Consider the following 26,201-nt stretch of genomic DNA (forward strand, 5'->3'; position numbering starts at 1 on the left):
GCAGCTACTAAGGCAGTTGCCTCCGGTAAAGAATGTGGCGCAAACAGAAGAGCAAGCTGTCAGCTGGGAGGGCACGCCGCAGGGGGAGAGATGCACTTAAAGCTGCAGTAAACAGTTTCGCAGTGCTTGCTTACTTCAGCCAGTCTTTGCCACTGAAGGATAGCATGCCATCCCGTCGATCCCATGCTCTCCCATCCAAAGCCCCGCCATCCAACGATACGCGCACTTAGCACTTAGCGCTATTTTTGTTATAAAAAAAAGAATTTCGTTGTTTTTTTGTTTTTTTTTAATAGATCTGCTTTAAGAGTGATGCACAGGTTTGACATAGCATCACCATCAATCACCATCATCAATCAAATTGAAGCCTTAATACCTGTATTAAGAGTGACTGAAAAGTGCAGGTACTGATCAGTGAGATTTCTGTGAAAGTCATGTGTCTTAAATTGGAGCTAGGTGGCTGCTGACGTGTGCTGAATTCAAAACCTTACAGCATGAAGTTCTCTGAGACTGCGCTTTTCCCCCCTTTTAGAAAATGGATTTCAAACCTATTCAGAGAACTAAAAATAGTAAACAGCTGAGAAGAGTTTATTACTATTAATACATGAATCCTGAACGCAGGATATTTACTAGCTCAAACAGTCCTATGATTAAAAAACTGTAGTCCACAGAATTAAGGCCAGATAAGTGTATTGTTTTTCACACACAGAAGCTGTGGGAGAACCCACTTCCAGGCATCCATTTAACAAGAAACTGTCACCAGGGAGGGAGATTTTTCTAAAGAAAGGGAATCAAATTGCCTTTTTTGCTCCACTGGTTAACCCCAGGATATAGAGATTGGAGTAGTTGTTCCTAGCTTCCAATTTGCTTTTGGATCTTACTGCCATGAGCTGCTTCTCAAATGCTGTCTCTGTTCTGATGCTGCAAAACTTGGATTACATCTGTGCATTTATCCAGAACAATAGATGTTAGCTTCAACTCTGATGATTTTTGATTGAAAGGCACATCATATGCTTGTCAGCAGTATCCATGGAGTTGGGGAATGTGAATATAGACATATCTAAACAAAATGGGATCCTGGACAAATATTTAAAAAGTAACATTTTCCAAGAACAAAGCTAGAAGGTTCTGAACAAAATAATATTTCACACTTTGCTTTAAAGGTACATTAGTCAAGATTCAAGAAACACCACCTCTAGTGGTTAACTAGGTGAACACAGTTTTTTTTCCCCCTCTTCAGATCCACCTTCTATTCGTGCCCAAGAACACAAAGGTCGCTTCTAAGATGGACAGTAGAGAGCAGATTTCAATTACAGTTTTCTAGCATTACCAAAGATGTCATGACTTCATCTTTGAGAGATGAGGTAGGCTGTTTATTAATAATACTTCATTATTTCACAAATTGTTAGCAAAAGTGAACCGCGTGGTAGCTATTATATCAGTGTGAGTGTTAGACACTGGAGCCTTTCTGTCTTCAGGCACCCAATGCAACATCTCTGCTAATCAGCCACGATAAGCCATGATAAGAGCTTGTATGCAGAAGCTTAGATAAATGATGAGCATCAAGAGAGGGATATGATGCTGCTCACCCCAAAAATAAAATAAAACATTTTTAAAATCCTGCTTGGCAAATTAAGATAACATACCATTAAATTAAAATTTTCCTCCAAGAGACATATTGTCTAATCACGTTACCCATGTAAGCTACAAATTCTTGGTGCCATTTGGTCAGAGTGGGCATCAAACTCCCGTGTCTGGGAGGTGTGACAGTGTTAGCATTTTACCCTGATACGTGACAGTTCCCACTATGAAATGTACTTTCTTGATAGTGATATCATAAACCTATAAACACTCAGAATTCAGCTCATAATTTGCTGCTGTGAGAATAGGCATGCATTCGCTGTCCGATAATTCTTTGTAATGAGCTCCCATGAGTTTATCAGGCGCTACCCGTGTTAGCTAGTTAGCATTGTTAGCTGCGAGGGAGTTTGATGCAGTTGACCAGTGTTACATCTGAAGGTGGGTGAACCCAAAGCATTAACTTTACTTAGCTCTCTAAGTGATAAAGATACTGCTACTCGATTTGCTATGTAAAGTTTCTCAATAACAGTTCAATGCATTACACAAATCATATTTACATACTTTGTCATTAATGCAGTTGATTCTGCCAACTTTATTCACCTTCACATGTGGTAACGTGGTTAAGTCATTTTATTGCGTTTCTTGTCTTGATTTTCTTTGGCAGTGCAAGAGTTTTTGTCCACTGTACAAGCACCTATTGGTGCAGCTTGCTTGTCTGATTCCACCAGGTTTTCTCAGCAGATGGAGATGGGGGAGTATTGGGGTGCTGAGGAGTCTAAAGTGACTGACAGGAGGTCAATGTAAACACAAAACAAGATTCTGTTCCGAAACACAGTTTTTCAAACAGGTTTCTCATATACCTAATACACGTGCTATAGAGATTTTGAGCAATACACATTGTTTATATATATATATATATATATATATATATATATATATATATATATATATATATCATCAAAGAACTGTAATTAACATCTACGGAATCATCCTTCTTTTTGCTCAAAGAGAACTTTGTCTGGCACGTGAAAGCTCGGTGAAAAGTTTCAACTACTGCCTTCACACATAAAGGAATAAAAAATAGCTGTGTAATGAGGAAAAGCAGTTGGTTTTTGCAAGTTAGTGAATATGCAGGTGCAGAGTCCAGTGGAGAGGAACACTCCCATCTCCCGTACCACACCGTTCACACCCTCCTGCTGGCTGACGGAGCCGTCGAAGCTTCTTTTGAAGATTTAATGACTGACGTCTCCACAATCTTCTCCACTACTCCTCCTGACAGACCCTCAAACCAGATGAGGTGTCCTGACCAAACGGGGGAGTTAAATGACACGGCTTTCCCTCTAACTCTTTCAAATCGTTTCCTTTCTGCTCTCTCTCTTTCTCCTTTGCTTTGCTCCTTCTTTTCTCCTCCCTCCTGCTTTGCTCCCCAATTCCCGTTTTCGAAAACAATCAGGAATCCGAATGGAGCTGGAGCGATGCTTGTCGGTTGAGTGCACCCCTGCTTTCATGAGAGAAGTCCTGCTACTCTGAACTCCTACTACAAGTCCTACCACTCCGAAGTCTACTGCGTGAATTCCCTCACACTTGCGCTTCCTCGCACGCACGAGCCACGCAGTCGCCAGGGCAGCTTGCTCACGTATCCATGCTTCTAATTAAGTCTCGGAACATGTAGAGTGTGGGAACAGCGTGAGGCAGCAGAATCTAACTGCTAAACGGGAACACATGAATGAGAAAATGACCATAATGAGAATAAAGGGGAGGGCCAGGCTGAAGGGGAAAGGGGGTAGGGGCAGAGCTATAGTGGCTTTTCCCATCACAGCTGTACTCATTAAATGGAAACCTTAATGTTGCATTAAGACACTAATGGATCTCATCAGGTCACTAATTGAAGACTTGAAGGTGTGTAAGAATGGGACTCCTACCAGCCACAGACCTGTAATTGTGTTTACGTGGGGCTGCCGAAGTGCTGTGTGAGACAGATTTCGCTGGCTCTTAATGGCCCAAACATGTGCCCCTTCTCCGCTGGAAAAGCTCCCGGGCCGGGAGGGGCTGAGGCGATCCGTCTGAACCTCACGGCCTCCACAGCTCATTAGCAGTAACAAGCTCCCCGCCGGATCGCCGCGCACGCTCCACAACAACTTACTGCCCAAAACATCACACCGAGGCCCCTGGACGGCCCCTCTGTATATTTAGCGAGCGAAATCCTGGCGAATGTTTTCGAAAAACGCTTCAAAGCAGGTAGGCTTATGTGAACGCACTGAAACGCGCACGCACCTGAGAGTCTCTGTCCACTTCAGCTCCAGTTCCAGGGCCATTTTATCCATTCTGTGCTTCTCCTCCTCTTTAGTGGAGATGAGCTTGGCTTCGTGCTGCTGCGTCTGGGCCTCCATCTCTCCCTGCAGGGGCGGAGGAGGGGACAGGAGTCATGGTGGCACGCAACAGATTCTTATTCCGTGGCTTCGCTCCCAGAGCGAGGGCAGGAGAGGGGAGGGTCCTCATCGTTCATAACCGTCACGCCAAAGCCCCACGCAGAGAAGGAGCTGGAGAGAAGAAGCAGCATCTGATCTCCAGCAGAGCATTCCTCCAGAACGGCATGTAAGAAACACGCCGCGCACGAACACACACACACACACACACACAAATGCATCCAAGGATTATAATGCCAGGTCACGGCAGAAGCTGAGCCAGCCAGTGCGAGGAACTCACGCTAATGAACTGCAATGCCACAATAGGCGGGGACACGTAATTCAGTGCGGCACCTTTCGTGCATCTCTCTCTGATGATCTCATTACGGGTGCCATCAGCACCTGTATTCATGGCAAAGCACGAGCACGACTGACAGGAACACGGTGCCTCAGAGCAGACATTAATACGGCTGTCCTTAACCCGGCGCCGCCCGTGACATTCGCTTCTTCGTATGGTCAACTCTGCAGTAAAATCATAGCATATCTTTCCCAGTAACCCAAAACAACACTACTGGAGATTACTCGAGTTTACTTGATGTAGAATACAACAACAAAAATTATTATTTTACATGTAATTAATTCATATGCTCCTTTATTTAAATAAAAGCACGATTTGTGCATCAACACGTAAATTTGTCAGTGCACTGCAGACGGGTACAGGTCACGGCTGCCGCTCTAACCTGTAGGGCTGTGAGGAGATTGGTTGTCTCTCTCAGTCTGGCCCGGGTGGCATCTAGTTCTTCTAGAAGCTTCTCCTGGGCCTCCTTCAGGCTGGAGATGTGTCCCTTAGCAGAGCTTAGACCCTGCTCTCCCTGTTTCAGCATCTCCTGTAGACGACTCACCTGAAATCAGGTGTGAGAGAGAGAGAGAGAGAGAGAGAGAGAGAGAGCAGTGAAGAATCCATGCACCTGGTCAACACTGCTGTTTGTCACTACAGCTGAACACGTCCCTGGCGGCCGACAGATGTTTTGCACCTGAGCTAAACCATAGCTCTTATATTTAAAAAGGGAGGAAGAAGAAGGGAAGATGAAGCCAAAGTTCAATAATAATCTGACGATGAAGGACTAGCCAGTGCAGCTGTGGCAGGGTTAGCCAGCTCTGAGTGCAGAGCAGTCGGTAAAACGCAGTCGAAGTGATGAATCGCTAGACACACAAAATGAATCACGCGGAAAAAGCTCCACCCGTCAGGCCAACAGAGCCAGGACCGCCCTCGGCATGCAAAGCCTCAGGAGAAACACCTGCAGTGTGTGTGTTTGTGTGTGTGGATTTCTGTATTTCCTTTGAGGCTGTGCGTGCTGCACGTGACAGGGAGAGGCGGTCCATTTGCGCTCACCTCGCTGTTGGCCACGTTGAGCTTGGCTGTAAGCTCCTCTCGGAGGCTGTCCAGCTCCTCATGCAAGCAGCACTTCTGCTCCTCCAACGCGCGGCGCTCCTTCTCGAACTGCTGTTCCAGCTCCTGAGGGAGCAACGCAATGAGGCTGTGAGAGGCTGGCATCAGGAGCTGTGAAGGGGCTAGAGAAGGCCGAGACTCGTGGGGCTGTTTGTCATTGGTCAGTGGTTTTGGGGGGGTGGGGTTATTCCAGATCACACGAAGCCAAAAAGTCACACGGTGCCGAAATGGAATTTCAAAGTGGTGGGAAAACACGGAGAACACGGAAAACATGGAGAACACTTAACATCTTTACAAGGAAAAAGAAGGCCACAACATTCACTTTGCAAAGACAAAGGTGCCTTAAGAACAGATTAATAAACCATGAACCTATCACCAAGCTTGTGAGCACCTTTCTGCAAATTTAGGTTCAGAAAACAACTAGGAATTCCGAATGCGGTGAGACATTTTTCACTTGGAGAGGGATTTTAAGAGTGGCCCCCACACACTGTCACATTTCTGCCAGAGGATTACACCAGCCCTGTCACGAGCACCGTCAGCTCTGATAGAGGTTTCAACAAACCCGAACACAAAAGCTCCTACTATGAATGAAGCGTGTCAGCATGGAATCCACAGCAACAATAGCAACAATCTCTCAACAAAACGTGAGAGAGGCATCATCTGTCACAGGGGTTCATGACCACGCTTTTGCGACAAATGGCCTGCGTTACGAGAAATTATTGGCTGTGTATGGAATCTCAAAAATAATTCATGATTAGAATAAATTACAAATAATAAAAATTTTAATTTACAGCAGTGGTATTGAGTGCTTGTATTATTTACTGCGAGGCACAGCAAAGTGCTATATCCTTGGGGGCTGTGAATACAACGCTCTTCAAAACATTGTGTTATGAATTCAGAACTCTGAGCTGAAATAATTCTAAGATTCAATCAGATGAAACAGAAAGAACTGATAAAATAGACTAGATAATCTCACTGATACCTTAGAAACATCGAGCTGTCTCAACCAGAAGCTAAAGGTTTGCAATAAACTGAATTATAATTTAATGCGCTGCTTTAATGCGCTGCCTTCGGCAAATCAAATGTGTGCTGTATGTCTTCGATGTGAATATGTATGTACTTGAATGCATAAAGACTGTTCAACATACAAAACTGAAAGAAACAGAAACCCTAACTAAGTTTGCTACATGACGTGTGGTCTGCACAGACTGTTCACAGAGTATAGCTGTGAAGTACGCATGTATGCAAATGTGACTTTGTGCATATTCTGTGGGTCTGGATTTATCAGCGCTGATGCGTGGCGAGGAGGTGAGAATGGAGGCCAACCCCAGCAGGGGTGGGCTCGGCGCTCCTCAGCTATACAAATTGATGCCCACAGTGGTTACCTTTTCGCGCTACGCAAAGTTTGTGCGCTTCGGCTCGGGGTGGCAAGCCGAGCGGATCCCCCCCCCCCCCCTCACCAAAACCTGCGAGAAAGAGAGCAATGAAGAGGAAACACCCCCCCCCTGCCGACAGGCAGTGTAGTGCTCGCGCCCTTTGCGATTTGCCTGCGACCCATTTCACCCGACATTTTTTGTCTGAGAGCGGCGTAGACGACAAGCCCGGAGACGATGCTGGGCGTGGTAGCCCCGTGAGAGGACCCCTCCGCCACCGAGGGCAGAGGGGAGCAGCGGAGAGACAGGTGCAGGCTCCTGCAAGCCTCGCCCATGCGGCTGCAGACAGCAGAGCTAAGCAGATCAGGGCCTGGATAAGAAAGCCCAGATTAGGTTTGTGACTGCAACAAGATAGGAGAGGAGGAAGGAAGCAGTAAGGGTGAATTCATAAAATACACACACACACACACACACACACACACACACACACACACACACACACACACACACACACACACACACACACACAAAGAATCATGGCAAGAGTCAGTGTTCACCCCAGTTCTTCTCTCATCAGACCACAGCTTACGTCACCAGAGTAAAGCACTCTACTCACCTCTCGCTCACCGACAGAGAAAAGCACTCTACTCACCCCACACTCACCAACAGAGAAAAGCACTCTACTCACCCCACACTCACCAACAGAGAAAAGCACTCTACTCAACCCTCGCTCACCAACAGAGAAAAGCACTCTACTCACTCACCAACATAGAAAAGCACTCTACTCACTCACCAACATAGAAAAGCACTCTACTCACTCCTCACTCACCAACATAGAAAAGCACTCTACTCACTCCTCACTCACCCACGGCTGGTGGAGCTAGTAAGCTGCTGTAACTGTGTTTTGGCAGGAGCGTGGTTGAGAGCCTATGATAGGAGACAGAGGGAGGACAGACTGCATCTTGGCTGAGTCCATCATGCACAGCTTTGTGGACTTTCCTGTCATATGCTGAAGATATCAAACCCACAGCTAATCACATCATCTTCAGCTTCTGGTCCTTCTCGTGCGGGGGGTTTATTTAGTGGGTAGTGTGGGTATGAATCAACCAGTCCGAGGCGATGTGTGTGAGAGAGGGGACATGCCTCGATCGGGGCAGCTAGGAGAGTAGAGTTTGGGGGGTTGGGGGGTGGGTTGTCGCAGGAGGAATGTTGCTATTAATGAAGCAGTAAATGCATTTAATGATGCATAGGTTCACAGTAAATACTCTGCTAACCCTCGCTCCCCTGCCACACACACACACACACACACCTACCTATTTGCATGATTTGACTCCATCTCTGTGAACAGCTGGAGAGGTGTTCTCAGAGAATAGTATGAAGTGATGTGAAACCCTAATGGTTTGCCGCAGAATATGTGACAAACAAGACTCTTAAACAAGGTCTAAAATGGTGAACTTAACATGGTGTGGAAATGTCCCAGATGTTTGCAGATACCATGTCTGCTATAACTCTGTGATTCTCCATGAACCTGAACTGTAGATTAATAGTCTGTTTTCCAAATTGATATCATCAGTTCAAAAAACATCAATGGATAAAATAAATAAATAAATAAATAAATAAATAAATAAATGTAGGACTACTCTGTCCAGAGTCCAGACACAAACACACACACACACACACACACACACACACATTCAGGTTAGATTCAGCTTAACAAATTTTTGGCATGTGCATGTTTTCCGCAAATCTGCCAGCATGCCTCTCTGATTGCCTGTTGTGTATTAGGAAAGCTTGGTTTAGATCCACTAGGACTACTGCAGCTCTATTCTTCTAATAAAAAGTCATTACCAAGGCGCAAGCCAGCTGAAAAAATATCCTAGAAGCCAATCAGAGAGAATCAGAGAGTTAATGAGATAGCAGCACAGGCAAAAGATGACTGTGTGTGTGTGTGTGTGTGTGTGTGTGTGTTCTTCTGTCTGCACAAGCATGTGGAATGTCAAACCATTAACTCTGCCTAACAAGGTCCAATAGTAGAACATTTAACACAAGATGCCAACAGAACACGAGTTCCTATGTCAGCCCTCCTCAAGCACAGAAATGAATCCTCTTTTCTCTGGATCTCTGTCTGTCTGTCTGCCCCTGAGCCTGTCTCTCCCTCTCGACCGGCGTAGCTGCTATGCCTCACGCTCCAGCCACTGAAGCCCCTCGTCATTCTGGCCACGAGACAGGACGCGCTTCCACTCGGCAGCTAACGGCATCCCGCTTGCGCGGTCCCGTAGTGCAGTTTACCTGCAGCCCGGCTGCCGTGGGAGGCTCTTGGCTGGTACGGACGAAAGGAAATACAGACAGATTGTGCAGCCCTCGTGAGAAGCGGCTCCTCGAATCAATGCTTAACTACTCCTTCAGTAGCGAGTTCTTTCCGGTTTTGAGTTATACTGCAGTTTTAGGCCCTGGGGAATCGGGGCCGTGATGGAGGGACGTTCACTCTAGTAAAGAAGTATAAGTACATTATGTGCGCGTGCATGCGTGCGTGTGTATGTTTGCGCATGTATATGTGTGTTATGTGTGCCTGTGTGTTGTGTGTTCCTGTGTCTGTCTGTGTGTGGGTGGGTGTGTGTGTGTGGCAGGCACTGCACTCACAGCCAGGAGCCGGTGTTTCTCCTTCTCGGCGGTGCTCTGTGTGCTCTCCAGGGTGGCCCGGTGCTTTTTGGAGAGCTCTTCGAGGGTGCGGCCCTGCGCCTCCCTGAAGTGCGCTGCGTCCTCCTCGTGCTGGGTCCGCAGACTCAGTACCTCCTTCTCGTACACCTGCTTCTCCTCCCGAAGGCTCTGCAGAGGTGCGAGGAGAGCAGCAGGTTTTTTTGACGTGAGTGAGAGAATGCGATGCTGTGAGCACAGGCTCAGCTTACGTGAAGACTCGGAACATATATGCACTCATGCTCTTTATTTAGAAGCGCCTACTTCGAATATGTTCTTGCTGTCCACTTTATTAGGTTCACTTGTTATCGGTCTGTAGTTAAACTGTATTGCGTTTGTTAAGCCTGACTTAAACTTCTGGGAAGATGCGCGGAAACATATCTGTGTCATGACACAGAAGAAAGAGGGGATTTTTGGGTGTAGCTTGTGGAGGCTAGTAGATGCCCTGACGCACGCACACCTCTGGACGCGGGTCGTGCATGTGTGCAGAGCTGTATGTTACGTGAGTGCTGATTGGTTGCTAGCGTCAGTGGAGGGTCACGAGACCCAAACAATACTTGACCTGAACAAAAGCTAGCAAAAAACAAAACAAACGATCAACCCCCACCCCCCCCAAAAAAGACAAACAAACAAAAAACCCAGAGCAATTTGAGTGTCAGTTTTCGGAAGAGCTATAGTCTTACAAACATTACTAGCATCATATAAAGTGTAAAAAACATTTTTTTTATTGCCTGCTGTGCTTTCATTTCGCACACAAGCATGAATGCTCTATGTAGGAACAATAAGGGGAAGAAGAGACACATAAAACTATCAAGTAAAAACACTGGATGTGTTACAGGTAGAAATTGCTTTGATAGCCTTTTCGTTACTGCTGTGAATTGCTGTGAAATAGAGATCTGTACTTATGAATGTAAAATTTAGCAGAGAGCCTCCGAGTCAATCTCAACAACTCAGCGTGAAAATTTCTTCTTCACTGTTCGTGTTTCATACGTTTTTTTACACCGATTTGGACGCTGCCTCCGAGTGCACGCGTTAATGTGGCGTCCAACGTTGGCTGACACCTGTGCGGATGCAGAGAAGTAGATGTGCGCTGTTACATTAGTACTTTAGTGCTTAGTACCCAGTGAGTACTCTCTGAGCCTAGGGCCTGCATTTGTGTGGTAGTCTGTTCTCAATGCAGCAGTCACTCTGCCATGCTATCGGCAAACTGGAGCTCCAGGGTGGGTTGGTTTGGGGGATATGTTTCCAGGCATTAATGTCACTGCTCGGTGATCTGCCACCCACAAATATCCAGCAATAAAGCTCTCCTGTGGCCAGAAAGAGCATGGCAAACACACAAAGCGGCCATGGGAGCGGACGGGCCTGAGTCTCTAACAGCACACCCACAAGACACTGCAAAATCCTTCATATAAGGTGGGTGGAATGAGTGTAGGTTTTTTTTTTTTTTTCCCCCACACATGGACATATGGAAAAAGGACAGACAGCGGGACCGCCCGGCCTACGGGACTGCGTCGTACTCGGGCACGTCGCGATCTTGAGTGGCTGCCGTAGCCATGCGGGGACGCGGGTCTGTCGGTCTGTCGTGTTTGCGCTGCGGTCTAAGGGAGTTAGGCTGACAGTGGAGAGAGGGACCGAATCTCTCCTGACATCGTTAGTGCCAAAAAAAAAAGAAGAAGCCAAGATCCCATTAAAGCAATGGCAGAGGCATCCAACAGAGCGAATCAAGCATGCCCTGGCTCTATTCAACCCATGTTGTCATAGTAACACCTAACTCAAGGCTGTGTGCATAACTTATGGCTTTCCCTCTTTTTCCTAAGCAGTCACAAAGGAGAGAGAGAGAGAGGCACAGAGACAGACAGGCAGGGAGAGCAATAGATAGAGAGAGAGAGAGAGAGAGAGAGAGAGAGAGAGAGCGAGAGAGAGATTGGATGGAATGAGAATGAATCCCCTCATCCAGCCAGGCACTGCAGAGCCAGAAGCCCAGAGGTCAGCAGACCATCACTAATAGTCGTTATTATGATTCATATTTCAGACTTCTGGAATGCCCACGGGAGTGGGCTGGCGAATGACGGTGCTTCTACACACTGCTCTGAGCTCATGCAAATTGAGAAACAGAAGAACATTATGTGTGACATTCACATGGAATTGCATTTTGCCACTCAGGTTCTGGTGTCCACGTACCTCGCCCTTTATTCGTGGCCCTACTTCGAATTCAGACTTAAAATTTAAGTAAAGCATCGCCGCGCGCAGGAGCAATGGCACTCCATTGGCACTCCAGGACTTTTTAAACAAGAACACATGCCAGAAATGCCTGTTTGCAAAACTGTGTTCATAGCGCTCAATCACTGTGTTCAGTCAAGTTCAGTAACTGCCAGAACGCCGCGTGGCATCCAGCTTGTGGAGCAAAATACGGAAGGCGCCTCCGAAGCCTCTCCGTATAAACGGCACTGTTCTACAAGAATGGTTAACTAGAGAAATGTGAAAGGCCTGCACGTCACAGAAGAATGTGAAGATAACTGGAAATAGAATTCCTGTTCATCATCATTCTTCTTCAGAGAGCAGGACTGTCAGAGGTCTGACGCATTCTAAATTTGAAGGCCTTGAGTCTTTTAAATTAAACATGAAGTTCATGGACTTGGCTCTGATAATTAAAAGTGCTAGTGTTTAATATATATATATATATATATATATATATATGTATGTGTGTGTGTGTGTGTGTGTGTGTGTGTGTGTGTGTGTGTGTGTGTGTGTGTGTGTGTGCGTGCAAATTAGAGGGCTTCTGTGCATATAGCTGACAGTGGTATTGGTTAACAGAGGGAACTGTATATTGTAAAGCTGAGTGAGTGAGGCTGATGTGGGTGTGCTGGTACCTTCTCCAACAGCAGGATCTGCTGCCGCTGCCTCTCCTCCAGGGTCTGGCTCTTGGTCTGTATGGCTCCCCGCTCCTCCTCCAGCCTCAGCACCTTGTCCTTCAGACGGGACTTCTCCGACTCCAGGTCCCGGATGGCCGCCTCGTGGGTCATCTGTGTGGCCTGCAGGCTGCCGATCTGACCTGAGCCACACAGAGAAACACGGCGGCTGGCTTCGAGGATTGCAACATCACTCCCGGCTTATACGGAACGGAACGTTGCGCGCGTCTGGACCACCGGGTCTTTCTGGAGGCTAATATTTGGGGGTTTTTTAGGCTTCTTGGCTGCCTCACTGAACACCACTGTAGTTAAAGTTAAAGTTGAAGTTAAAGACCTGTTTCGTGTCCAGACCATTAATCAGATGTCTCGAGGCTGTGATAACCTGGGCAACCTCACACTGGGCTCACAAATAAGGATGAACTGCCATTCCAAAAACCAACAGTCATAGTGTCATTTCCAGAACATTTGGTAGGGTTTGGCTGCAATGGTGAGTTTGCTTTCCTGTTTGTTGATGGCAGTAGGGAGAGCGAGAAGTCACCAGCAAGATATGACGTTTAGACGAGAGAGGAACAGGTGTTCCTGATGAGGATGGAATCTCAGCGCTTCACAGATCTGCAGCTTTCGGCTGTGGTTGCCAGGATACCATTCGGTGATCTGTCAGCACAAACTTTAGCATGAACAGTGCCTGCAGCTAGACAATGCCCGCAGCTAGGCAAATGAACGACTCGTCACTTTCCGGAAGAGTCACCTATTCCATCTCAAACATGACGTAAGGAGAAAATATAGAATACAGTGGTCTCTGCCTGAACCAAACAGAAGATATTCGGACTGCAGTGCAGTGCCAATACTTCTGTAATTCTGTCATTACTTACCAAACCTTTCAGCACCAACTACACAAATCTAGAACTTAAACACAGCCTGCCTGTATTTTGCACACCGAGACAAACAAGGAGACAAAGGAAAGAAGACTGTGATGTGAAGTGATCGATCGGAAAGGGGAAGTGGTGAACGGGAAAAACGGAGTCACTGATGCTGAGCAGGAATACAAATGACAGCACAGGTATAGCCCACACTGACTCGAGAGGAAGTGCTGGAGGAAGAGGTTCTGCTGCTGGTTGTAGACGGGCGAATGAGAGCTGTCTCACTGGCTTTGGGAAAGACCCAAATGGAAGTAACGTGGGGGGGGGGAAGCACAGTTTTGTCACTGGTTTTAGAGATGTGTATGCGAGTTGTCTCACTGGCTTTGAGCAGGATCTCGGTGGCCTGCTGCTGAACTCGGTCCCGCGTGGCCTCCAGCTCACACTCCGCTTCCTTCTGCCTGATCGCTATGATCTCCGCGTCCTGAGTCACCTCGTCCAGCTGTTTGTGCAGCTCCTGCGTACACGCGCACACACACACACACACACACACACACACACACACACGCGCGCGCACACACACGCGCACACACACACACGCACACGCACACACACGCACGCACACACACACACACACACACACACACGCGCGCACACACACGCGCACACACACACACGCACACACACACACGCACACACACACACGCACACACACACACCAGAAATCATCAAACCCATTGATCAAAAGAGTAGTGCATCACTGACACAGTTGCTGTGTCACTCTCACTTTCCACAGTCTGTCTGCCTGTCTCTCTCTCTCTCGCGCTCGTCCACCGCTCTGTGATTTATCAGCCATTCCTCTCTTCCCAACTCCTCCCCACACACTCCTGAATTGTTCTTTCACACCCCCACTTCCTGGAGAACTGAGAATGGGTAGGCACTTCCTCCTCCCTAATCGGACCATTTTTATAACGCGGCCCGAGCTGGGCACGGCAGTGTAAGTGCACGCGTAGCTAAGCACTCTGAGCTCCCGTTTTTCTCCGTACTGGATGATGCGAAGCTCTTTTGTCTGCACACCGTGGAACATGAACACAGCTCTGCGCAAACAGAGCAAACTGTAACATGGCCAAGTTTATAAAAAGCTGACCTCAGACCTCGGATAAAAGAATCGATTTAAGCGCTCCCGAGGGAAGCCTTGAAATTCAAGGGAAATTTCAGTCAGGAGAGTAGCATGGCATATAGGCCTGAAACCGTGCAATGCTACTACCGTCTTACCAGCAGCTGGGCGCTAGCGTGCGCCGCTGCGTCAAAAATGGCGTATTGATCTGTTGCTCGGATCACCAACGACAGGCGACAGTTAAAGCTGACAGCGACCGTGGTGACGATGACGCAAGGCGACGGTGACACCCGCACAACTGGTCACCTTCCTCCGCCTGGGGACTGTCCACAGCCACCCTCTGTCGCCCGTGTGGCCCCCGTCTGATTTCACCAGCGCATGGCTCCAGGTGGGCCGGGACCACACGTCCTCCAGGCAAAGACCTGCCTGTGCTGCTCTTCCGTAATGAAAAATCCGATTGTCAGAGCCCAGATGCTGCAGCCAACCCCTTCAGTGTTATTCTCTGTCTGATCGGCCTGGATTAACCAAACTCGACCAGGATACGCCCCAGGGGGCGAAGCCCATTATGAGACATAGACTTCGGAAATGTCACAGTGACTCCAAATCGATTCCATTAAAGATAAATTTTTTATTTTTTATTTTTTTGGCAGTGTGAATATGGCTGCAGCGGGAGTGAGGAGTGTTGCTTCCTCCTTGCCCACAATGCCCACAATGCCCACACTGTGCTGCTACATGTTGCAGTCACTGTATAACTTAACTGACAAAACATGTGAGCGCTTCTTTTGTGTGTTATTGTTAAAGGCCAGACGGACACTGAAGAACACGAGACCAGAGACTTCATTCTTTCAGGACTGAATGTTTGGAGGATTCATTTGTTTTCCCCTCCCTCGTCCCATTGGGGCTCTTTGATAATTACACCCGTACAGAATATCTGTTTATGGGCTAAACCGGGAAACTGGATGCAGGCCTGTCATGACCGCTTGCTTGTTACTGGGTGACTTTGAGTTTATTGAAGACAAATTGGGAACACACCTGTGCCTTTGAAGCATGGATAAACTCACATGTGGGAGATCAAACGCGCATCTCGGCCAATAGGAAAGCAGTCCCTTGATCTTGCCGTCGTGCTCCCCATACACACTGACACACTGCAACATCTGACTAACTTACCTAGCCCCTAGAGGATCACCGTCAGGAAAATATCTCTAATGTGGATGAATACCTTTGATTTTGTGTGTGTGTGTGTGTGTGTGTGTGCACGCACGCTTGGGCTTTTGAAAAAAAAAAAAAAAATCATCAATGTATTCCTTTGTGTTTTGTCTTGAATACTAGCTCATTTGTGCCTTAAACTAAAAATAAAACCTGTACCAGGTATGGGTAACTTTAATATCAACTTATTTTAACCCTTTTCAACTTAAAAAAGGCCAGTTTGTTTTGCTTAAATAAAATGAGTAATGCCTCTAACATTCTACAGGGTGTAGGTGTCGGTTATTTGCACCGACATGTCTTTGTCTGCACTTCAAAAGCTTGCTTCCTACCTTGATATTGTTCTCTGCGGCGGCAAGCGAGGCTTGCAGTTTGTGGGACTTCTCTCTGCTGTCGCGCGCCTCGTCCTGGACCCTCTGCAGCTCGGAGCGCAGCTTGCCCAGGGTCTTCTGCAGCGCCGACTCCTGCGCCTGGAATTCGTTGCGCAGCTCGGCCTCCGTCTTCTTCCACGCCAGCAGGTTGTCGGCGGTCATCTGCTGCGTACGCTTCATGGCCTCCAGCTCGCGCTCGTAGAAGGCCTGCGCCTTGCTCAGCTTGGCCTCGTACTCCTCCACCAGCCGCTTCTTGTCCTGCTTCAGCTCCTCCACCCGCTCCGTCAGGGCCTCCACCTCCTGCTTGTGCAGCTGGCCCAGCTTCTCCTGGTCTTTGCTGAAGCTAGCGTTCTGGCTCTGGTGCGAGCGCAGCAGCTCCTGGACCTGCGCAGGGGAGGAAGGGGATCAGACGTCTGAGCTGGAGCCGTCGGGTTTCGATCTGGCTATTGCCAGGGCTGCCCGAAATATAGTCGGCTGCTGCTCTACTGAGATTGGTGCGCTAAGCCAATTGTGCCATGATGCTTATGTGAAACACACACATTTGCTAAACCGCCATTTCCCTCCAGGACCTCGCTCCCAGCACAGCTGAATGACACGATCAAGAACGCCGCGGCACAGTTGTGCTGGGACCTGGGGAGCGGCAAACCGTGGGCCATCGGCGGGTCCTCGGGGACTGGCCTGGGGAGGCCAACCGCCGGGGTGCCTACCTCCTGGCGGTGAGCCGTGCGGAGCTCCTCTAGGGCCTGCCGCTTCTCCTGCTCGAACTGCGTCTGGACCTGGGCAAAGGCGCGCATCTTCTCCTCGAAGGAGCGCCGCATGTCCTCCACCTCGCGTGACATGGAGACCACGCGCTGCGTGTGCTGTGCCTCGGCGCACAGCTGCACGTCCTCCATGCGCTGGCGGTACGCCTCGAACTCGGCCAGCGCCTGCCGCTTCATGCGCTCGTGCGCCTCCATGGACTCCTCCAGCGCCTGGATGCGCCGGCGGAGGTCCAGCTCCTCGCTGATCCTGCCCTTGTACTGCATGATCTTCTCTCGCGTCTCCGACAGGATCTGCTGCACCTCCTCCTCGTGCGCCTCCTTCAGGGTCTGGATGGCCGCCTCGTGCTCGTCGTTCTTCGTGTTGAGCGCGTAGATCACCTGGTGCGGGATGGGAGAAATAGTCCGCCGTGGGAAGGGGGAACGCAATCAGGAACCCGGCAAAGGCGCAGTCCGCCTTTCAGCAGGACAGCCACCTTTGTGCCGCCAGCGTGGAGCTGAGAATGACGCGTGTTTTACAGAGAGAAAGGTCAAGGGGAATTAGTGTGAAACAAATGTCATATCAAAGGTTAGGTAAATCCTACTGCTGACCAAGAACATTTGTATCCAGCTCTGTTTACAGACATGCAACCAACTGGCACACAAGGGAGTTACTGACCTTCAAATCCAAAAGACTTCCGACTAAAAAGCTTTGTTATGCCAACTACAAAGTGAGTAGATGACTTTGGAAATTCGTTTTAAATGTACAGTTGAAAGAAACCAAGAAAAGCCATCTAATCTTAATCCTCCAGACTACTTACAACAAAACAAGAAAGACTTTGCCTCTCTTAACACGTCCTCACCAAAAAAAACCACAACTTTAAACGCATAATTAATCTCTTTAACACATGGCTACTTGGGACAGTCTAATTTTTCACCCAACACAAATTGAATACAGCAAAAGCAAAAAAACGAGAGATTGAGACAGTAATTTAAATATGAATGTGCTCTGTTGATAAGGAGACTCTAAATAAGGCTTTCCTGTGTGTGACACCCCCCCCCCTACGTGTTGTACAACCTGCTCACTTTATCACAACTCCCCCACGGTTGTCTGAGGCCAGGAAAAAAAATTGAGGATTTGCAAATATCTGTATTACCGATATATTTTAAATACTACACGTGTTTGAAATATAAATACCTGCAATATCTAGATTTGTAAGCACTGATAATACATTCCCATGTAAGATTATCCATGTTTTTAAAATAGTCTTCAGATTTTCGAACCCACACTCAGTATGTCACGCTCCGAGTTAATTTGCATAACAGTCTGGCCATCTGATTAGGAACAAGTCGTGTCGGCGCGATACGCTTATCAGGGCTGCAGCTCCCGTTCTGTGTGAGCGCTGCTGGGGCGACAATAGCTAAACCCCGGCTGAGGGGAAGGTGTCATCGCGCTGTAATGGGCTGTCCGCTCCCATCGCCTGAAGAGACGTAAAGTAAACAGCTCTCTGCGTACTGCGCACGATCCGCTCTACCTACCACGTATGAGGGAGCTAGCGCCCCTTACGGTGCGCACGCAATACTCAAGACTAGCCCCATCTTTGATGGACCATACGCCCAAAACTAAGCGTCGACGACAAGGACGCCTGGCTCGCATTTGCAGATTTAGACAGATTATCTTGAATCTTGTTGCATCTTGTGCGTGTGTAGAATACCACACACACACACACACCAGTAACAGAATACAGTACCAGGGGCAAAGCTGGGCTGGGGTTTCTCACCTCTCTGAAATAACGCCATGGCTCATTTCTTCCAGCGCACTTCTATCTCTCTCATTGAATTACAATTCGGCAAGTGGCCAGAGCCTCAAATACAGTCTCCACACCCCTGAGGGTCCTCTAATTTGGTCAGGCACCTCGCTGCACAATTTTTGATGGAGGGAGAAAATTGCTCAAAGCCCTTTTTCTGGAGCAAATCAACAGTTGGTTCAGAGGTTTACACCTTGGGGAGTCTAGTCGCAGTTTGGTGTGTTTTTTCTGCAACGCATCACGGCAGTACAGAAAACAAAGAAGAAGAAAAAAAACTGAAAAAAAAGAAAATGAAAAATTGATGTGCTGTTTGAAGTTGTTGCCATGAGTACGGCGTAGTGAGCCAACTAGCAACCTCGAGATACTGATCTGGGCGGGTCAGGCAGCTACTTTTGGGCAAATCTGGCGTTAGTTTGATTTTTAGTCCTAAATAACTCTAGCAACTTTGTTAGACAGTATGACTTATGCCATAACTGAGCTCTAATATGACAAATACAGTGAAGCTCCTTGGCACCCAAGAAGTAATCACTTCCTCCAATCTAGGAGCCATTATGGCTGGCCTCTTATCAGTCAATAGGAACCTGCACTAGGATAATGATAATAACTGACATTTGGTGAAGGACGGCTAGAGAGTAATATATTGCTCAGTAAATTGGTCAGGATTACCCCAGGGTGATGGGAAATGTCACTGTGCTGCTTCAGACATATCTGTTTCTAACCACCATGACTCAGCATGAGGTTAAAATAGGGGACAGTTATGTTTTTCAACTCTTGGATGACTTTCCAGACAAGTGCAACCTATGACCTCTTGGCTGTTAAGAACCTTTAAGAATTACATAGAATCCACTCTGTGTTCCCACATGATGGCTTTAGGTAGTAAAGAATATTCTGAACTGTTCCATCTTTGTGAATTTCCCACCAGCAGGATAGAGATGTCATTACTGCATAAGCCAGTGTGCAGAACCCCAGTGGTTTGCAAGGCACGTGAATATTCATTAAGTAAGAAAATGGATTTTAATGAGGTTCAGATAGTGCTAATTAGAGTCATTACATTCAGCCTATCCAGGAAAATGCAAGGTGCACCTCCATCCATGAGGTAATTAATGCAGTTGGAAAAGTGTGTGCTGAGTGAATAAAGTCAATGAGCAGCCTCTTCAATGAGCAAAACAACTTCACATTCTCTTTAGACGAGATCATCTAATTTGAAACTGCAAACTTCAAATTGCATCCTTCTGAAGCCTGATAAAGCATTCTGGACCAGAAGGGTAACCCCCTAGGACAGAGCTGGAGCACAGGTTCTGGGGGCGCGGGCTTTCTCAAACGGTCTCTGGTCCTCATTATAAGGATGCGTGTTTATTACTGCATAGCACCATTATGCCAACCTGCAACATTAATTTCACAGTGCCATTCCCTTCATTTCCCATTTCTGATTTTCTGAGAAAAATAGGTCTTCTAAGCATCGGTCGTGCATGGCGTTGTATTTTTGTTGTTCTGTAAACGTCTAAATCAGGGTGTGCCTTATTCGTCCTTGAGATTTACTGTCCTGCAGAGCTGAGTCCCAACCTGAATGTAATGACCTAATTAATCAAGGTCTTCAGTAGCATCTGAATATCTCAGTGCTGGAACTAAACTCATGCCCTGATCTAAACTAGCTCTGATATAAATTGATAAAGCTGAGCAAAGTTCCAAACACCTGTTCCTGAAATTATTTTTGCAGAATCCTTTATCAGATTAAAAGCAATTCAGATGGACTTAGTACTGATTTGCACTCAGGAGATGTATCAATGCATAACGCTTATATGGCATTCAGACTGCTTAAGGCCAGGCATTTAGGAATAATGTGGCAACAGTTAATTACAATGTGACAGATTTTATTTTCTGCCCCATGGCTAGGGTTCAGCACAAACCTAAATTAAAAATACTGTTGCAGGCCTTGACAGTACACTGCACAAATGTCATGCCATGCTAACTGTGTTAGAAAACATTTTTGCTTGATTTCAACAAGCTGTTTAGGGCTATAGATGTTATGACCTAAAAGACAAGCCTCTCGCTCTGCTATTGTTAAAGTGATCCATTTTGAAACACTAAAAATGACAAAAGCAAAAATAAAAGCTATACCATAACATTGTGGGTATTGAACTGGGCGGGGGTGAGCAAAGAAGACACCGTGAGCTGATGGTATGATGCAATGTTGTGGGCCCAGTCCTGTTCCTCTGCACCTGAACATGCTACATGCAGCATACATTGCTTTAAGTTCATGTTGAGCCTGAAAACTGCATCCGTGGTGCGCTCCATCATCATCAAAGATGCACTTCTGTTTCTTTCCCCTCTGTGGGCATATAAGAGACTATCTCTGAGTTCCACACAGACATCTGTGAAAAAAAGTTTGCCCAAAGCTTAAGATTGTGTATCAAAAGAACATAGCTGTCTGTCGAGGAGCATTTCCACAACCTCCGCAAGTGGAAGGGCATTCAGTCTTGAGCAGAGTGAGCTCACACATGCTGGAATATAGTTACATCATACTGGTGCAAAAGCGCCCCGCTGTTCATCAACTTCAGCTCCGCCTTCAACACTGTCATTCCCATCAAGCTGGTCTCTAGGCTCATTGACTTGGGAATCAGCACCCCCATGTGTAACTGGGTCTTGGACTTCCAGATCCATTTCTGTGAGTTTGGGCAGTCACATGTCCTCCATCAACACCGGTGTGCCACAGGGATGTGTGCTAAGCCCTTTGCTCTTCCCCCTTTTGCCCAGGACTGTGTGCCTTTGCATAGGTCCAACATCATCATCAAGTTTGCAGAAGACATCAAAGTGGTTTGCCACATCAGCACCAATGATGAATGAATGTACACAGAGGAGATCCAACTGCCATTGTGGTGCTCTTCCAACAAGCTCTCCCTCAGCATTGAGAGCACCAAAGAACTAATTGTGGGCTAACAAAATCAATCCCTCAATCCCTCTCCTTTGGTTAAACAAAGGAGAGGAGGATCTTTATTTCTTAAAGAGACTGAATAAATATCATCTATCTCCTCATTTCTTTATAAACATTACTGCTGCACAATCAAGAGCATACTGACCAACTTTGTTACAAAGGTATGGCAGCTCCACTGTCCCAGACAGAAAGGCCTTGAAAGAGTGATGAAGACTGGCGCATAGGTCCCTGCCACCGGAGACCTTCACCACCAGCACTATCTGAGCAGGGTGCACAGCATAACCAGAGACTCCTCCCATATACTTCATAACCTCTAGCCATACGGCAGGAGATACAGGAGCACCTGTGCCAGAAGTCTGCTCAGGTCCCACTTGTTGAACGACAGCACAGAGGCACTAATCATGGCACCTCAGGAACAAGGTCCGAGTACAAGATCAATAGAGGTTAGGATCTACCACACCAGGCAGGAACCCAGATGCAGGATGTGTAAAGTTGTCCCTGAGACAATCCAGCACATAACTGCAGGATGCAAGATGCTAGTAGGCACAGTGCACGTGGAATGCCATGACCATGTGGATGGTATAGTATACTGGGACATCTGTGCTGAGTATGGGTTAGAAGTTCCAAGGTCAAGGTGGGATACACCCCCAAAGGTGGTGGAAAATAACCATGCAAAGATCCTGTGGGACTTCTAGATACAGACAGACAAGATGATAATGGCTAACCAACCAGACATAGTAATGGTGGCCAAACGAGGGCCGTAATAATAGATGCAACAACCACAAGTGATAACAACATCCGGAACAAGGAACATGAAAAGCTTGAGAAGTACCAAGGGCTGAAAGAAGAGCTAAAAAAGATGTGGAAGGTGAAGGCAACAGTGTTTCCTGGGGTGAGAGCTATTGTAGGCCATGGCAGATGGATGGCTTATGGCTTCATTTCCATCCGGGGGAGGAAACCTTCACCAAGATAATTTCACCAATATGCCCCTGAACACTGTGAAGTCATGGGTCTCTCAGCAAGGCTTCTTGCTATCACCTCTTGGTTGCTGTAAGCACACAAAGCTTAGTGCCAAGTAGTTCCTCACAGAGTCATGCTTGAGATGGCAGAGTCTGAATGCTGAGCTGGGATGCTTCTGCCTGCTTATTTTTTGTGGGTATGAGTCATTCTCTCAGTGGTATGGCTATGTAGCAGGATCTAGGTCAGGCTGACAGAGAAATAAGCTTCACACACCAATCAATACAGGACCTCCCAGCAGCCATAGTGCTAGGTGTCTCCCCTCTTAATGTGCCCACGGGCTTTGAGCAGTCATTCTCTAGTCCTGTTCCAGTGACCCAAACCACTGCACATTTTCACCACCCCCACTTGGCCCATGATAGAGGCCTTGATAGTCTTGATAAGTGGAAGCAGGTGTGGGAGAAGAAGGAAAACACAAAACTACATAATCCCAGTGCCACAGTATATATGCGCCTTCTGCACGCAGGAGGGTTTATGTGTTTTGGACGAATAGCGCTGGCTTTCTGGTGTTATGTCCCTGAAATAAAACATTCCTCCTGAACAAAATACAGGTAAGGAAGGCTTCTTGAACAAAAGACTTTGCTATGCTTATTAACATACTTTGGCAGTGCCTGCCAGGACTCTCATTGCAAGTCTAAACATGCATGGAGCAAAGAGTAGAGGAAAGAAACGGGAACCCATCCCTGTCACTGTTGGGGAACTGTCCACCGCTGAAACCCACAGGCTTGACTTGCCTTGCCTTGATACTGCACTTCTTACATATACACACCAATATGCCTGTCAGATCAGGACTGGAGAACCCGCATATAAGAAGCAAAGGAGCACTTTTTGAGAGCTCGGGTATGAGTTTCTATTGGAGCACATTTTTTTAGTAGAAATTATTGTCTGTTTTCCTTTATACATTTTAGTGAGCTTTGTAGCTCAACAATAGGTGCTATCTAAAGGTGTTAGAAACTTAATAGTGTAAATAAACAATGCAAATAGAATTTCTTTGCCTCTTGAGCATTACCAAGTCCTGCTGAATGAAATGGGGCTTGGCTAAACTCCTTGGGCAATTCCTACATTCCTAAATATGCACATCCATTTGAACAAATGCAATGACAAAATACTTATGCATGGCTAATTCATCTTGCAAAAGCACAGTGATGGACTTTATTGAATTGTGTCAACTGAATTCTTTTTACAAAAAAAACTTTATCACTTATCTAAGTAGTTTGTAGAGCATGATGACTTGTATACAGATTAGGCTCAACAACCCCCGAAAACTATCCAGTAACAAATGGACAGATTTGCTTTGCTCGCACTTAAAAATAAAGCAAATAATGGCAGTTAACTCCAAAACAGCACCTTTTTCTCTTTCATAGACAGTCACTTTACAAACATCTTAATTAATCCAAGCCAATCTTTACTTGAGAGGGCTGCTGACAGCACTAGTGTTTAGGTAGTGCAGGAAATGTTTTCAGCCAAAGGCCCCAATCCACTGGCTGTTCCCAGCAGCTTCAGTCAGAGCAGATGCAGGCACTGGGGACTGGGAAGTAGGCCAAGTTAATTAAACATCAACTCCATGCTTGAGAAGCATAACAAATCAAAAGGACACATAGAGGTTTTAAACAACAGGAAATATGCTACATTTTTTCAGCTTGTAGCACATTTCAAACAGTTTTTTAACTGTTCCATTTTATTCCAGCCCAGTTTGGAAAGAATAGGGTTTAGTCCTTGGGATCAGCTGCTGTAAGAACCTCTTAAAAGAGGAACCAGGAGCTTTCCCCCTCTTTCCCCGCTTCACATTGGAATAATTTTACTCTTTACTTTAGCTCCTTAGTTCCAGTTGGCGCAAACCACCCTCGGGAACATCAGGGCCTTTATATTACAAATGAGAGCTCTCTGAAGATTACACTCCTGATTACGCCTACTCCTGGAGACTCTTCATTGATACTACAAAAAAAAATGAGAAAAATTGCGATAAAAACATATGAAGCTTATCAACAAGGAAACGCTAAGCAACTCTCAGAGGGCCTCGGAAAAAGGAAGAGTTGAACTGTCACCTCGCAGTTCGCCTCAGAAAGGCATGTGCCATTCAGATTCCTGTATGGACAGAAAGACACACGTTGAGACCCCTTTTTATGCACCTCCTGGATGGTATGACCAATCAATACCAGAGTACTCTCACCTCAAGGTTTCAACACACTGTAAACCTTTATCCAAGACCACTCTGCCATTGATTAGTAAAGAATTACCTGAAAGTATGTTTAAAAACAGAGACTAGTTTATTAAAGTTGTTCATGTAGTTGTTTACTGAGCATATAATTATGGTATTTAAATATTACAATCTAAAGACAAGACGGTAAGGGTCCATGCATGAACAGAGGCTCTAGTACAAAGGTAGCTTAATGGTCATTTCTAGTGCTGCTACAGCAGTCATGCCCTGTTCTCTCCTTTCTTTTAACAGTCTTTATATAAAGTGTTTCAAAGTCGTGAGCGAAGACAGCTTGACAAACAATGCAGGGAAGGACTGCACATATTTGCTCTGGTGCTTCTCAAGGCCCAGAACAATCTGCCATGCAGGAGGCATGAAGGCCAAGTCCCAGATTAGAGCCACAGGTGCATCTCCGGGCCTTTCTTCCTGCTTGCCACGTCTCCCATGGAGATGCTGAGGTCATGCAAATGTCTAAGACACTCATTACGCAATCTTGGAGGGGAACCAGTGATTCTGCGCAACAGGGAACAATTCTTATCTGCGAGTTCATGGAAAGACAAAAAAAGGTATAAGTGTATTTGATAGGTCATTGCTGTTGTACTGGGAAGCTTGACAGTTCTCCCATTTGTCAAATTTGTTAAAAGAAATTCCACTTGAAGAGAGATGACTGATTATCCAAGATTACTACTGATACCTGTATATCAGTACAATCACAATCACAGTACAATCACCAAGAAATTATTTGTATTAACTAAGGTGATAAGGGTAATCAACATTCACTGCTACCTTGTTTTCTTAAAAAGTGCTCCCATTTTTAAATCATGTAGTAAAATGTTTGTGTGGGAGAACATGATAGGAAACATGTGTGAAGTTGCACCAAGTCCACACTTTCTGACAAGAGCCAACAAGCACCGACAGATGTGAGTGAGGCCCTCCGAAAAGAAGCGGTGTCTGCTTTTTGATGTGGCTCAAGCTTTCATCCCATTTTGAAGTCACACGGCTGCTGTGGGTGCAGAGAAACCCTCCCCAGACCTCTATAGGAGCCTTATAGCCCTCAGGTCACCTGCCATGGATCCTCCGGCAAACCAGCATGACAGAGTGAAAATCCAGTCAGCCTCCCCTGGTTTGCAGTAAAGGTACCACCACAACACAAGCAAAAGCTGCGTGACCGTGTTCCATACCCATGGTAAATACGCAGAGAGTAAGAGAGTAAGAGAATTTATAGCCCTATTAGCGGAATGGTGGGGCTGGTGAGGATATTGTAGATGATCACTCTGGTGGGGCTGCGTTGACTGAGCTCCCACTGGGCTGGCTTCACCGGCTGCTTAACCTCCAGCCAGTGACATAGCTGTGCACCACAGAAGCCATGTGCATTCCTTTGGAGTTCGCACATCAAAAGATTTGTGAATGAGAAAAGTTGCACAGGATGAATATGATACACATCTACATATCTCTTTAGAGACCCGAATTTTGTGTCAGAGCTCACAACAGAAGTTGCTGTTGCACCTGTGGTTGGCAAGAAGTTGAAAACCAAAACTAACAGAAATCCACGC

General features: G+C 46.6%; 1 protein-coding gene across 2 annotated transcripts in view; it reads right to left on the reverse strand.

Moving 5' to 3' along the window:
- fam184ab (family with sequence similarity 184 member Ab) overlaps positions 1 to 26,201 on the reverse strand; it is a 78,065-nt gene that overhangs the window by 38,619 nt on the left and 13,245 nt on the right. For both annotated transcript variants that reach the window (XM_027001663.3, XM_027001662.3), the window contains exons 3-10: positions 16,665 to 17,096; positions 15,919 to 16,341; positions 13,648 to 13,783; positions 12,371 to 12,552; positions 9,447 to 9,632; positions 5,377 to 5,499; positions 4,724 to 4,885; positions 3,853 to 3,974 (exon numbers count right to left, since the gene is read on the reverse strand). In XM_027001663.3, the coding sequence (XP_026857464.3) occupies positions 3,853 to 3,974; positions 4,724 to 4,885; positions 5,377 to 5,499; positions 9,447 to 9,632; positions 12,371 to 12,552; positions 13,648 to 13,783; positions 15,919 to 16,341; positions 16,665 to 17,096 (1,766 nt within the window). The remainder of the gene's footprint in view (positions 1 to 3,852; positions 3,975 to 4,723; positions 4,886 to 5,376; positions 5,500 to 9,446; positions 9,633 to 12,370; positions 12,553 to 13,647; positions 13,784 to 15,918; positions 16,342 to 16,664; positions 17,097 to 26,201) is intronic.

The sequence above is a fragment of the Electrophorus electricus genome, chromosome 7 (assembly GCF_041902795.1).
Source record: "Electrophorus electricus isolate QZ-2024a chromosome 7, ASM4190279v1, whole genome shotgun sequence".
In the NCBI taxonomy this organism is placed as follows: Eukaryota; Metazoa; Chordata; class Actinopteri; order Gymnotiformes; family Gymnotidae; genus Electrophorus; species Electrophorus electricus.